This window comes from Geotrypetes seraphini, chromosome 8 (genome assembly GCF_902459505.1).
Source record: "Geotrypetes seraphini chromosome 8, aGeoSer1.1, whole genome shotgun sequence".
Lineage (NCBI taxonomy): Eukaryota > Metazoa > Chordata > Amphibia > Gymnophiona > Dermophiidae > Geotrypetes > Geotrypetes seraphini.
Window position 1 is genome coordinate 86328501 of NC_047091.1, and position 14512 is coordinate 86343012.

Consider the following 14512-nt stretch of genomic DNA (forward strand, 5'->3'; position numbering starts at 1 on the left):
CATCTGGAGAGGTAGGAGGTGGAAAATGCTCCGAATCAAATCTCCTGTTAAAATGGTGGCGCCTTGTGAACTACAGAGGATCCTGGAGCCCATTATGACTGGATTAAATGCTACTAAGATGCTCACACAAGAAAGTGCCCACACTGTCAGGACACTATAAGCAGAATTAACCATTACTGTACTTATTGTCTCTGCTATACCACTCTGAATAAATGGGTTATGTATTTTCTACCAGTAGATGGAGATAGAGATACTGATTTTTCCAGTGACATCAGCAATACATAGGCTGGTGCTTTTTTGAATTCTCTAGTACGGTATTTATCACAGGATAAGCAAGCCGCATATTCTCACAAAGGGGTGACGTCATCTATGGAGCCCCGATTCGGAAAGCTTCACAAGCATACTTGCTTGAAGAACTTTTAGAAAATTTGCGACTGCCACACCGTGTATGCGTAGGACACGTGTCTCCTCAGCGTCTCATCAGTTCTAAGTTTTCTGCGGAGCTGAGTAGTCCTCGTTTCAAGGCTCTGCGTGAAAGTTAGTTCTACTTGTGCCTTCTCTCACTGTGGCTCGTTTATTTTCTTCTTATTTACAGGGTTGCTGTGTTTTGCATGTTTAAAAAAAAATGTTGAATTTTTTTCAGTCGTGTCACAGCGGGGCCTGTTCTGCAGCCTCAGCCTGCGGGCTTCGATTTAGCCACAGCTGTATTTCATTCCATGTCTCAGCCAGTCACAAGGTTTAAGAAGTGTAGCCAGTGTCAACGCATGATCTCTATCACTGACCTACATAAGTGGTGTGTGCAGTGTTTAGGACCTGATCATCATCTGGAGTCGTGAGCCCACTGTGCTACACTTCAAAATTGAGCCCTTAAATGTCATCGAGTTAAGATTGAGAAAATCTTCGGGGGAATGAATCTTTCTTCAACTAAAGCCTCAACCCCGATTGCGACTTCGACTCCGTCGAAATCTTCTGTGGAGCCCAAAGCTTCAACCTCGACCTTGCTCAAGCCTTCCTTGATGGGGAAGTCTTCATCCTTGGAGAAGTCAGCTAAATTCTCTCCAGAGGGGCCGTTATCCTCAGTGTTTCTATCAGGTAAGCTACCCAAGCCAACCCTGCAGAAGTCACAGGCCATTTCAACAGTGACCCCAGTGGACCTGGTTGCTTCAAGACTTCCCAGGAAGCGTGTCTCAAAATCGAGGCAACACTCTTCCTCGAGGTCGTCTTCCTCGGAGTCCATAGCCACACCAATTGTATCAGCTCAAGTGGTCTTGGTGATGGCTTTGCAGAATATGTTGGAATCTGTTGAGGAAGGAATGCTCTGAGTTGCACAGTGTCCAGTACAGCTCCAATGAACTGTAGAGTTTGAGAGGGTTGTAGCTGGGATTTTGGTAAGTTTACTTCGAACCCCAAACTTTGGAGGAACCAAATAGTCTATTGGGTCACTACAATAACCCCCTGAGATGTTGAGTCTTTGATGAGCCAGTCGTCCAGGAATGGGAAAATCTGAAGGCCCATGCTGCGCAGAGCTGCTGCTACTACCACGAAGCACTTGGTGAAAACTCTGGGAGATGATGCTAAGCCAAAAACTAGCACTCTGTATTGAAAATGATGATTTCCCACCCGAAATCTGAGAAACTTGCGAGAGGCTAGATGAATGGGAATGTGAATGTAAGCCTCTTTGAAATCCAGAGAGCATAACTAATCATTGTGAGAGCTCTGAGTTCCAAGATAGGTCGTAGATCTCCTGTCTTCTTTGTTTTCTAAATGGCTTCGTCAGTTCTCGCGAGAACTGACAAAGCCATTTAGAAAGTGCGGGCCCAAGTGGGACTGCGGAAAGCATGCTGCTGATGTCTGCGCTCCTGACCTGTGCGCCACTAGCGAGGGAAGGATACACGCTGGGTCACCAGGGACTGCGACGATGGAGGAGGAGGCAGCAGAGGGCGGGTAGATGTTATAAAAGGTGCAGCTACGGTGGCGGCAGCGATGACAGTGGGCGGGTAGGTGGTTGGATGGGTGTTTTAAAAGGTATGGTGGTAAGGTGTTTTAAAAGGTGCAGCTATGGCGAGCGGGTAGGTTTTTAAAACGGTGCGGCGGGGGTAAAAATTGTACCTTTGCTCCATAAAATGCACCGAGATTTCCACCCACTTTTGGGTGGAAAAAAGTTCATCTTATGGAGCGAAAAATACGGTACCTGTTGAATTTACCTCAGTCAGGCCTCAAATCAACATCCAATAGAGTCCATCTCAGTGCAATTGCTGCTTTCCATCAGCCATTTGAAGGGAAACCCCTCTCTGCTCATCCTGTGGTTTCCAGGTTCATGAAAGGACTTTTCAATGTCAAACCACCTCCAGTGGTTTGGGATCTTAATTTGGTTCTTGCTAGATTGATGAAGCCTCCATTTGAACCAATGCCTTTGCTAATCTGAACTATTTCACTTGGAAAGTGGTCTTCCTCATTGCTCGCAGAGTCAGTGAGCTACAATCTTTAGTAGCAGACCCACTTTTCACAGTATTCCATCACAACAAGGTAGTCCTCCATACTCATCCTAAATTCTTACCAAAAATTGATTCAGAATTTCATCTCAATCAATCCATTGTACTTCCAGTGTTTTTTCCAAAGCCTCATTCTCACCCTGGAGAAACAGCTCTTCATATTCTAGACCAGTGTTCTTCAACCTTTTTACACCTATGGACCGGCGGAAATAAAATAATTATTTCATGGACCGGCAAACTATTAAGACTGACATAAAAAAAAATCCCATCGCCACCCCGTCCCCATGAGCTCGGTCCTGCCAACCATCTGATCCCATCTGCACAAGCCTCAAATAGTTATGATTTTATATTGAACAGTATTAAAGTATAAAAAGAAACAATATTCTGTACAATTGGCATTTTATAAATACAAATAATACAGGGCAAGGATCAACAAAACTCCTGTCTTCCCTCCCCTTCACATATATCCCCTCTACTATCTAGAAAACTGAATAAGCCAAATTATTACAGAATGCTACACAAATATCATGCTAACAGAATACCTTAGTCACACATGGCAGGAATGATGTTAGAGGGAGTGCAACTAGGGCAACTGCCCCCTGGTCAGAGAGAGCCCTAAGCCAGCTGGAAGCTAAAGAAGCACTACCTGGGCTTTGCACTCCACAGTTATGTCTAACATTAGCTGTATCAGGATACATATTTCAAATCTGATATATTCTAATCACAAAATAGAAATAAAATTATTTTTTCTACCTTTTGTCGTCTCTGGTTTCTGCTTTCATCGTCTTTTCACTTTCTTCCATCCAGCGTCTGCCCTCTGTCTCTTCAATGCAGCTCCTTTCTATGCCCCTCTCCCCTTTCCATCCAGCCTGTGCCCCTCTCTCTTTTTTTACATGATTCATTCTGCTCTCTTCATTTTTATCTCTCCTACATCAGATCTAGCATCTTTGTCCCTCTCTCCTTATTTCTCATCTGACCCCCTTCCCAGCATCAATCTCTCTCTACTTTCTCATTCCTCTGTCTCTCCCCTTTCCCTCATCTGATCTCTCCATTCCATCCTGATTCCTTCCCCTCCTCTAATCTCCCTGCCAGCTGTTTCCTTCCTATTTTCCTCCCCTATCCAGCAATACCCCTTCTCCCTTTCCTCCTCCCCATATCCAACAGTAACTTCCTTACCTTTCCCTTCTCCCCTGTCCAGCAGTACTCCCTTCCCCTTCCTTGTCCAGGAGTACCCCTTCTCCCTTCCCTCCAGCAAATGTTTTCTCTCGTTAGGCTAGCGGAGCTCTGTGTGCTTTTAACTTCGGCACACGGTTGCCCCTAAGTAGTTTAGCCGCAGTTTCATGAGACAGCCTCGGGGCCTTTGGTAGGCCAGCCTACATCACATCATCGAAGTGGGCCGGCCTAGCAAAGGCCCCGAGGCTGTCTTATGAAACCGCAGCTAAACTACTGCTTAGGGGCAGCTGTATGCCGAAGTTAAAAGCACACAGAGCTGCCGCTGGTGGTCTGGGGTGCGCAGACTAAGGCAGGAGGCATATGCGGCAGGAGTCCCGGCGAAGGCAGGAGTCCCAGCATAGCGACAGCAACAGGAAGTTGCAAGTCAGCTGACGCTGGCACCTTTTATTGCAGCAGGGACCTGAATCTTTCACGGACCGGCAAGGTTTTTTTGCAGACCAGGTCTCGTGAGACCACAGGAACTCACAGCATGGGGCAGGAATGTAGGAAGATTGCTCCTGCCCTGTGTTACCGCTAGACCAACAGGTAAGGTCTGGGGGTGGGTCAGAGCCGGCCCAAAAGTTATTCGTGAATTTTCCCTATTCGCGGGCTGGCTCTGCCCCTAACCCCCGCAAATAGGGAGGGAGAAGTGTATCACCTGCGAGTTGCTTCTTGTTTATCCATAGGAGAAGCAACTTTTCTACATCTTCCAGAACTCGTGGCTGTTGCTTTGATACTCTCGTGACTCCTTTTGCTGTATCTAGCCTCCTTAATTTTTCTTTCTTTTTTAATGTTGTACAAATCGTTGATGTAGATTTGTTATAAGATCTTGCAATGTCGGCCACTCGCATACCTCGTTCATGTTTCTGGATGATTTCCTTCTTAACTTCCACCATAATCATCTCCTTCTTACCGCCTTCCTTTTCATGCTTCTTCGTCGTAGGGGCCATTTTCGCAGCTCAGTCACAGTACTGGCCGGAATAGGCTCCACCGTACTGCACACATCTACTATAATAAAATGCTAAGCGCGCATGCGCACTCTTACTGCGTGTTCTGTGATCCATATGTCCGTGTACGGCAAGAGTGCGCATGCGTGTTTACAAAGGCCCCACACTCGTGGCAGCTGAACTAAATCGCGGCCCCACACACTACTCCCGCCCTTACAACACACTACTCCAACAAGCGAAAAGTGAATCGTGGGGAAGCGTTTACAGTTTCTGCCGGCAGTGCCCTGTCACCCTCACCTAAGCACTTCGCAGCACCTGCCTGCACTCGCATACAGCAGCAGCAGAGCCGTCGTCAAAGAGAGCACAAATTGAGAGAAGCTTCGACGATTCCTCTTGCTTCTCGCCTCAGAGTCTAGGCTCCTGGCTGACAAAGAAAAGGCGGAGCAAGGAGACCACAATCAATGTAAGTGAAAACCAAGCACGAGTTCAGGGCATTAGCGAGCAGGGTTGCCATGGAAACCCAGCCAGCAGAACAGAAATGATGCAGTCACAATGGTCAGTGAAAGGGGAGCAGGATCGACATGCACATCCACTTACAGCAGGGGCTTATAGGGCAAGAGAGCTGCAGTTGTAGAGACTAAGGAAGGGAATGTTCAGAGAAAGAAAAACTGAGACTGAAGGAGGAATTAAAAAAAAAAGGAAGAGACACCTACAGGGAAACACAGGATCAGGAGCATACAGAGAAAACAGGAGAGCGTAGAGGTTTGCAGTAATCAGAAACATAGAGAAAGGAGAGCAGAGACCCCTGCAAGAAGAGAAAAAGAGCAAAGAGACTGGGGATGAGAAAGAGAGCAGAGATGCTTGTAGGGAGAAAAAGCAAGGCAGTAATGTTACAGCTGGAGAGGGTTGAATGAGGAAGAAAGCAGAGACAGCGCTGCACAGGGAAATGGAGGGGGCAGAGACAGATATATAGTCTAGCATCCGTTAATGTAACGGGCTTAACGGCTAGTGTGTTGTATATTCCTGTACGCAAGTTGTGCACTTAAGATGTGCTCCCAAGATATACACAGGTTGTTCTTGCAAGATGTGCTCCCAAGATGCACAGGTTATACTCGCAGGTTACGCTCTCAAGATGTGCACATAGGTTATACTTGCAGGTTGCGCTCTCAAGATGCATGCACATTACAGCTCCTATGACTCGGCACTATTTCCAGGTGGTAGGGTCGATGGCAGCAACCACAGATGATGTTCCTTGGGTGAAAGCTCATATGCGCCCTTTTCTGAACCCACTATTGTCCCATTGGTCCTTGCAGGGAGATTTGATCCAGAAGACGCAGTTCTGGATGGTAACAGCGTGTCAGAGTTGCACTGATGGCTCCAACCAGAAGGATGCCACTCCACATATCCTCTTCAGGGATCCTAACTACAGCTGCCATCCTCTATGGCTGGGGGGAGAGGGGTCATAACAAGGATCATCCATCCAGTCATCTTAGAGGAAATATTCTAGAAATCGACTGGAACTGCGAGACATTTATCTGATGCCACAGACATTGGAGAACTTCCTGAAAGGCCCAACTGATGTCAGGGTTTTCTCAGACAATGCCACATTAGTGGCCTACGTCAATAAGCCAGGAAGGCACTAAGATTGTGACTAGAGGCCCAGTTGTTCCGTTGGTCAGTAGTCCACCTGCAGGCTCTTTCAGCAGTACACGAGCAGGAGCAGACAATTATGCTGGCCAATTATCTCAGTCGGCAGATGCTGGACTTAGGGGAGTGATGGTTGTCCCAGAAGGCCTTTGACAGCATTGCATGATAATTGGGAAAACTGATGTTCAATCTGATATCATCAGTAGCCAACAAGAAGAAAGTAGATCAGAATTGGAAGTGCTAGTTTGGCTGCTCTAGTTCAACCATGGTCAGAAAGAGGGATGTTGTATGTGTTTTCCCCATGAGCTAGGATAGGCCGAGTCATTCACAGAGTAGCCTTGGAATGCATCAGCCTTGGAATGTAGATCTCAAACTGCTGATTAATTTTTCTGTTCTATCACAGGGTCCAGTCCCCATAGATAATATGCTTTGGTCTTACAGCATGGCGCTTGAATGTGTGGCATTAGCACAAAAGGGCTACTTGGAGCTGGTCATAGCTACCCTCCTAAAATCTAAGAAACCAGCGACTGTTGCAGCTTATGCTAAGGCTTGAGAAATGTTTCAGCTCTGTGCTAATAAGAATGTGGAGCCTTTAAGAGCACCAATGTCATTAGCCCAAGCATTTCTCCAAAGAGCAGGTGCTAGGATTCTTGTGCCATTAGGGCTAAAGCAGAGAAAGTTTCATTGGCTTCACATTCAGACGGGTGCGCACTGGATGCATCCTCCTGTCTGGCAACTTTTTACATTATGGACCTTAGCATTGTTTTGCAGGGCCTCAGTAAGTCTATATACAAGCCTTTTCAGGATGTGTTTCTAATGGATCTTCCCCATAAGAGACAGGTTTTTTTTCTGGTGGCTGTCTCCTCGGCAGAAAGAGTCTGAGTTACAGAGGTAGGGATCTCTTTGCGCATGCTACCTTCCTTTTTACTAAAAGTAGTTTTGGCCTTCGAGGTAAATCAGGACATCTAATTACTCGTGTTCCATCTCATGGGTTCAGAAAAAAAAGACAAAAGTTTTGGTGTTTCTTGATGTTAGAAGTGTCCTGCAGAGCAGAACAAAAGTGATTTTTGGGGGAAGTTCCCTGTATCCCTTCTTTTATTCTCCTCTTATAGTGGTTTATAACTGCTTTGAGACAAACTGAGGAGCTATAGCACAGCCCAGTAAGGAAAAAGGCGGAGCTGAAAAAGTAGATGATCTCTTCTATACAACTCGTGGTTGGAGGAGAATAACCCATTTTTAAAGACCGATGTATCTTTCTATCAGGAAGAAACTTGAGGTAAGAACCTAATCTTCCCCTCCATCTATAGGAGAGATAAAGGTGTCATGTAGTGTTATGTGGATAAAGGTGAACCGGATGATGTTGTTTATCTGGATTTTCAGAAAGATTTTGACTAAGTCCTAGAAAATCGGGATAGGAGGCAGTGTTCTGTTGTGGCTTAGGACTTTATTAATGGTTATAAAATAAAAGATAGGGTTCAATGGCCATTTTTCTCAGTGGAGGAGGGTGAAAAGTAGAATAAATGATCTAGAAATGGAAATGACAAGTGAGGTGATTAAATTGCAGATGAGATAAAACTATTCAAAGTTATTAGAACTTATGCAGATTGAAAATTTGCAGGGAGACTTTAGGAAATTAGAAGACTGGTCATCCAAATAACAGATGAAAATGTGGACAAATGCAAAGTGATGTGCAGTGGGAAAAAATCCAAATCATAGTTACCTGATGTTAGGTTCAACTTTAGGATTCAGCACCCAAGAAAAATAATCTGGGTGTTGTCATAGACAATATGCTGAAACATTTTGTTTAGTGTGCGGTGGCAGCCCAAAAATAAAGCATGCAAAATGCTAGGAATTATTATGAGAGGGATAGAAAATAAGGGAAGGAATACTATAATGCTGCTTTATCAATGCATGGGGACATGGGGGAAGCCTCTGCTGTCCCTGGGATTGGTAGTATGGAATCTTGCTACTATTAGGGATTCTGCCAAGTGCTTGTGACCTGGATTAGCCATTGCTGGAAGCAGGATACAGGGCTAGATGGACTATCAGTCAGCCCCAGTATGGCTATTAAATTTATCTGCTGGCAGGAAAGGGACACAATCCCATGTGCTGATTTGGTGTGGCTGGATTAAAAGAAAGTAAATTAACAAGCATGACTATCATGATTCCTCTTCATTAGTTTACAGTTTTTCAAAGTAGTACACTATAGTGAAATTTATAGGCAATATGGAGTGTTGTATTCTTGACATGCATTCATTTAACCATCTATTAAATTAAAAAAACAAAAATACAGGCTGAAAATCTTTTTTACCATCAGACATAAATGGATTTTTCTGGAAATCAGATTGAGGATTAGTCAGTCGGTACTGATCACGTTGTCCAGGACACCTTTGAGTTCATGGAAAAGATCGGTTTCTTCTAGGAACATGGTGATTTTTATTCTTTTGTGTCCTCAGCTATAAGAAGAAAGATGCAGACCTGAATACAGCCCAAGCTCGTCTTAAAGATCTGGAAGCCCTGTTTCATCGCAGTGAATCTGAGCTCAGTACAGCAATTAATGACAAGCGTACACTAGAGGGAGAAGTCGCTGACCTGCAGGCCCAGTTGGCTAAGGTATACTTGCATATGTCTGTGCTGTAATAGGGCTGTTGCTTCTCTTGCATTATTGCAGACAGTTTAATTTCCATTGAAGGACCGTCTTCAGTAGAAGGAAAGGACAGTCATCTTGCTTTCCTATGCAGCTGAATTACCAATCCGGCCTTAACCTGCTCTTTCATTAATGACTGAGGGTTTGCAAAGCCAAGTAAAACTTTATTCACAACTGCTAGGGGCATTTTTGTGAATAGTCTAACCTTCCAAATTATGCAGACAGTCATCACAGGAGCACCCTTTGTAGGAAGGCATGTGCCATAACCACATTCAGTACCAAGCAAGCATAAATAATGAAACTCACTTATAGTAAGTAATGCTGAGAATACAATGTCTTTCTACTGGAAGCTGTAAACATCACCTCTGCAAATCCAATTAGTTAGGCTCAAGTCTGAGAATCAAATCTACATAGTTAACTTTTAATTTTTTTATGACTTGGCATTTTTGTGTGTGTTATAGAGTAGGCTTCTATAATTTGTGGTTAATAGACCTCCTGTTGTAAATGTCCAAAACTAAGGGTTGAGACAGGATATAAAAATATATAAAAATCCTGTCTATTTGTTTTCTGTTGATGATTGTTTCAGTTTGAAACTTCTGAGGCTAAAATTTTGCTGTCACCTAGAACTATAACTGGTGCTCCCAGCCTAGAGAGAAATGTTTTTGGAGTCTTTAGCTGGTTAGAGCAAGCCAAGTGCTTTGCTTATAAGAGGTACATTTATAAAGGTTTTTATATATGAAAAGTGAGTTTGCACACAAAAAAAGGCTTTTTCCAGTGCAATAGGTGAGACATTTTAGACAGATGGGTTATTTCCCCATTGCCGCATATTGCAGAAGGAATCCACTCTGGATTTTTCACTCTGCCACTGCTGTACTTCACGGGGCTGTTTAGCTTCACTTACAGTTCTTTCCTTCTGCACGCATGCCTGCAGGAGTATTTGTTCTGCTCTCCCCATTTTATTATTTTATTCGGTGTAATTTCATCACTTTTTTGAGAATTCTGGTGCTTAGAGTGATTTCAAAGCTCTGCATGCTTGAGAATGCACAGACTTCAGTCTGTAGCTGACATACCAATCCCACTGGGTACCTGTTAGCCAGCCTGCATAGTTTTCTCTGGAGATCAGGGCCATCCCTCATGTGGTCTCACCTACTGTTAAGCAGGGGTTGAGGGCAGGCTGTTGGGGACCCTTAGGAGACTCAGCGGTGTGTCACAGGATGTCGGCTACATCTTCGCATCTCCACCTGTCCCAGCCTGAAGATCAGATCTGCAGAAGTATTCCCAGCATTGTGGCAGTGAATTTTCTCATCCAGCTACTGTGTGAGAACTGAGACAAGCTGCAGCATAGATCTTCCATCAGGTCACAGTGAGTCCATGCTGTCAGCCTGTGAAACGAATTGGGGGAGGTTGAAAAGTAGGGTTTTCAGTATGTCTGCATGTTACCCTGTGTTCCCCTCCTGAAAAATCCAAAAATCTCAATTTTAGGAGTTTGGGAAGTGTATGAAATATCACTATTTTGGTGCGATTTTTTTATGGTGGCCATCTTGGATTTTTTGCAGTCTTTTTTTTCCTAAAGCTCCCTGCTTCTTCAAAACTGCAAATTTTGCATTGAAAATTGCTGGGATGGAGTCCTTGGGCTCTCCTCATGTTGATTCTTGCCAGGATTGTGCAAATTTAGCACCTTTAGAGTGTCTTTGCACTATGTGCCATGTGGCACAGCCGTGAGGGTGGCAGTGTCCGACTTAGCCTCTCCCCTGCTGAAACAGGTGACTAAACACTCAGGTACCTGTCATGATGAATCTGTGGATCCCTCTGGGGTCTTAGATTCTGGAGATGATCCTACTGTACTGCGCATATTTAACTGTTTGGCTCTGCTGGACCTTATTTCTGAGTTTTTGAAGGAGTTGAACTTGGTCACTCAGCCAGCTCCATCCACTTCTTCCTGGCTTTGTGGTGTGCACTTAGTCTGCTGTCTTTCCCTGGCATCCTGATATGGTTGTTCTGGTCTCAGAGCAATTTGACTTTCTGGAGGGTGCTCTTAAAATTGCTAGAGCTGACACACTTGTATCTCTTGGCACTGGAGTGTCGGCAGTTTTGGGTCAGCCCAGGGTGGATTCTTTGTTGGCACAGGTGACTAAATGCACTTCTCTCCCCTGTGAAAGTTTGGTGTTACTAAAGCTGTGGTCTTAAACTTGCAGCCCGGGGTCCACATGCGGCCCACCAGATACTATTTTGAGGCCCTCAGTATGTTTTCATAATCACAAAAATAAAATAAAACAGTTTCTTGATCCTATGTCTCTAGTTATAAATTACAATATTATTATTAAGACTTAGCCAAAAGGAAAGATTTATAAACTACAGTCAAACCTCGGTTTACGAGTGTACCGGTTTGCGAGTGTTTTGCAAGACGAGCAAAACATTCGTAAAATCGGTGCCTCGGAAAGCATTCCCCCCTGCTTGAGTCGTCCCCCGTTCCCCCGCGATCGTACATGCTCCCCCGAGCACCAAAATGATATCCCTTCCCTGATTGGGCACCAGCACCAACGCACAGGACATGCCGGTGCCGGTGCCCGAAGATCCTCCCTGTTCTGTGCTGGGCTGGGCGGTGCATCGGCGATCCTTCCTCTTACTTGTGCTGGGCTGGACTGGGCTTTGAGCATTTGCGCATGCTCAAAGCCTTCTGGTCTCGCTCTCTCCGAGATTCTCAGATTCAGAATCTCGGAGAGAGCAAGACCAGAAGGCCTTGAGCAAGCTCAAATGCTCAAGGCCCAGTCCAGCCCAGCACAAGCAAGAGGAAGGATCACCGATGTACCGCCCAGCCCAGCACAGAACAGGGAGGATCTTCGGGCACCAGCACCGGCATGTCCTGTGCGTTGGTGCTGGTGCCGGTGCCAATCGGGGTAAGGTATATCATTTTGGTGCTCAGGGGAGCATGTAAGATCGCGGGGGGGAGATGACTCGAGTGGGGGGGATGCCGGATCGCTGTGGGGGATGCCAGATCGTGGGGGGGGGGAGTATGGAGCAGCGGCCGTGGCCTCAAGGGGGGGGGTTGGAGCAGCGTTGGTAGCCTCAGGTGGGGGGAGGGTTGGTGGAACAAATCAAAGCGTGTTTCCATTCATTTCTATGGGTAAACTCACTTTGATATATGAGCAATTTGGTTTACGAGCATACTTCTGGAACAAATTATACTTGTAAACCAAAGTTCCACTATATAAAGATTTTTACCTCATGCAAAATTGTCATTTCTTTTAATAAGACATTAACTATTTTTTTCTGAGGCCCTCCAAGTACCTACAATTCCAAAATGTGGCCCTGGAAAGGGTTTGAGTTTGAGACCACTGTACTAAAGGATATTCAGGACCGCCATGTGGGTGTGGTCCTCAGGAAACTCCTTTGATGCAGTTGCTTTAGGCATCAAAGCTGCTTTAGCTACATCTTTTGTTGCATGGGCCTGTCTCTCGACTGCGCACACTGGAGAGTGAGGCAGTGGATCCCCCTCCTCAGTTTGTTTTGACTGGGACAGATTATATGACTGATGCATTATATGATCTTATGCGAGTTTTGTTAAAGGTGTCAGCGTGCTCTGGATCAGACAGTGGGCTGGTGATTCCACTTCAAAAGCTACTATGTCTCAACTGCCCTTTAAGGGTATTTTACTGTTTGGCAAGGTTCTGGACGATCTTATGGATTCTGTGATGGACCATCTCCCTAATTCTTCCTGATAGCAGACCCAGGCCCTCTAGGGGTTCTGGTCATTCTAATTTTCGTGGCTCACGGTGCTCCAGACTGTATGCAAATGCCGCATTACAGAGATTTTCACAGAGTTCCCAAAGACAGTATGCTGGCTACAAGCGTTTCCAGCCTTCCACTGTCCTTTCTGCACTCTCTGTCAGAAAGACACAATAACGCCAGGCCGAGGGATGCCTCTCTTCAGGTAGGGGACCGTCTCTCAGCATTTCTTCCCGCCTGGATGCACATTACATCCGACCAGTTGGTTTGGATATTATTCAGTCCGGCTGCAAGCTGGAATTTGCCCGGCCTCTGACAGATTGGTTCGTGGACTTTCCTATAGGTTGCCTGGACAAAGCGCTCAAGATTCAAGCCATCATTCAGTGCTTGCTGGATATTCAAGCTACAGACCCATTGTCATTCAACCACTCGGACTCAGGCAGATACTCTATATACTTTTATCGTTCTGAAGATTGGAGGCCTATTTTGGATCTTCAGCATGTGAATGTGGCTCTCGAGCTTCCACACTTCCGCATGGAGACCATGTGTTCGGTCATTGCAGCAGTGGCCCCCAGGAGAGTTTTTTGCCTCTCTGTATCTCATGGAGGCATACATGCATATTCCTATTTTTCTGGCCCACCGCAAACGTTTGCGGTTTCATCTTCTGGAGCATCATTACCAATTCTCAGCTCTGCCTTTTGGGCTAGTGACAGTGCCCTGGACCTTCACCAAAGTGATGGTGCTTGTGGTGCTTACCTGTGGAAAATGGGTCTCCAGGTTCACCCTTACTTGAACAACTGGCTGTCTGAGGGACGGCATACGATGGAGCGGGTGCTCCGGGTACTAGAGGACCTGGGTTGGATTGTCAACTTCAGAAAGAGACACCTGACGCCCATGCAGTCACTGGAATACCTGGGAGTTCTCTTTGATATGGCTGTGGGCCACGTCTATCTACCAGAAGCTCGCCGGCAGAAACTGCCCAGATTTCTTCCCTTCTAGAATGGCCAGATTCTTCGGCATGGGACTATCTTCAAGTTCTGGGCTCCATGGTTGCCATGCTAAATGTGGTTCCTTGGGTGAGGGCACACGTGTGTCCTCTTCAGCATGCTTTATTATCTCACTGAGCTCCGCATTGAGATGCTTTACAGGCCTGTCTTCCTTGAACTCTGGAAGCTCAAGCAAGCATGGACTGGTGGCTTCTTCCACAATTGCTCAGCAGGGGCGTACCGCTACACATTGCCACCTGGATCATGGTGATGACATATGCCAGCTTTTGGGGCTGAGGAGCCCACTGTAATCTTTGTCCTGTTCAGGGGTGTTGGGATGCCATCTCAGCGGAAATGGTCAATCAGTCGGTTGGAGCACAGAGTCATTTGGCTCTCTCTGATGCGATTGCAGAAGACTCTGGAGGGCCAAGCGGTTCTGGTCTTCTCTGACAAAGCAACAGCAGTAGCCTATGTCAATCACCAGGGAAGGGACCAAGAGCACTCCTCTGGCTCAGGAAGCCCACCTTCTTTTTCTGTGGGTGGAATATCACCTCCTAGCACTGACGGTGGCACATGAGGTGGAGGTCTACAATGTTCAAGCAGACTTCCTCAGCAGACAGACACTGGATCCGGGCAAGTGAGCCCTGTCCGTAATGTCAAGTCATGGTGCGCCACCAGGGTCGGCCCTGCTTCAACCTCATGGCCAAGGCAAGAAACAAGAAAGCAAATTGTTGCTTCACTCGAAGATCCGAGCCCGGAAACGAGGGGCTCGATATAGAGAATGACACAGGGAAAAAATTTGTCCCCGTCCCCATGAGCTTGTCCCTGTCTCGTCACTGTAAGCTCGGACCCCGT

The 14512-nt window shown here is 46.0% G+C and overlaps 1 protein-coding gene across 1 annotated transcript in view; it reads left to right on the forward strand.

The window, feature by feature from the left end:
- The window catches only part of LMNB2 (lamin B2), an 85608-nt gene that overhangs the window by 22381 nt on the left and 48715 nt on the right, over positions 1 to 14512 (forward strand). Inside the window, exon 3 of the mRNA XM_033956593.1 lies at positions 8755 to 8911. Within this exon, the coding sequence (XP_033812484.1) occupies positions 8755 to 8911 (157 nt within the window). The remainder of the gene's footprint in view (positions 1 to 8754; positions 8912 to 14512) is intronic.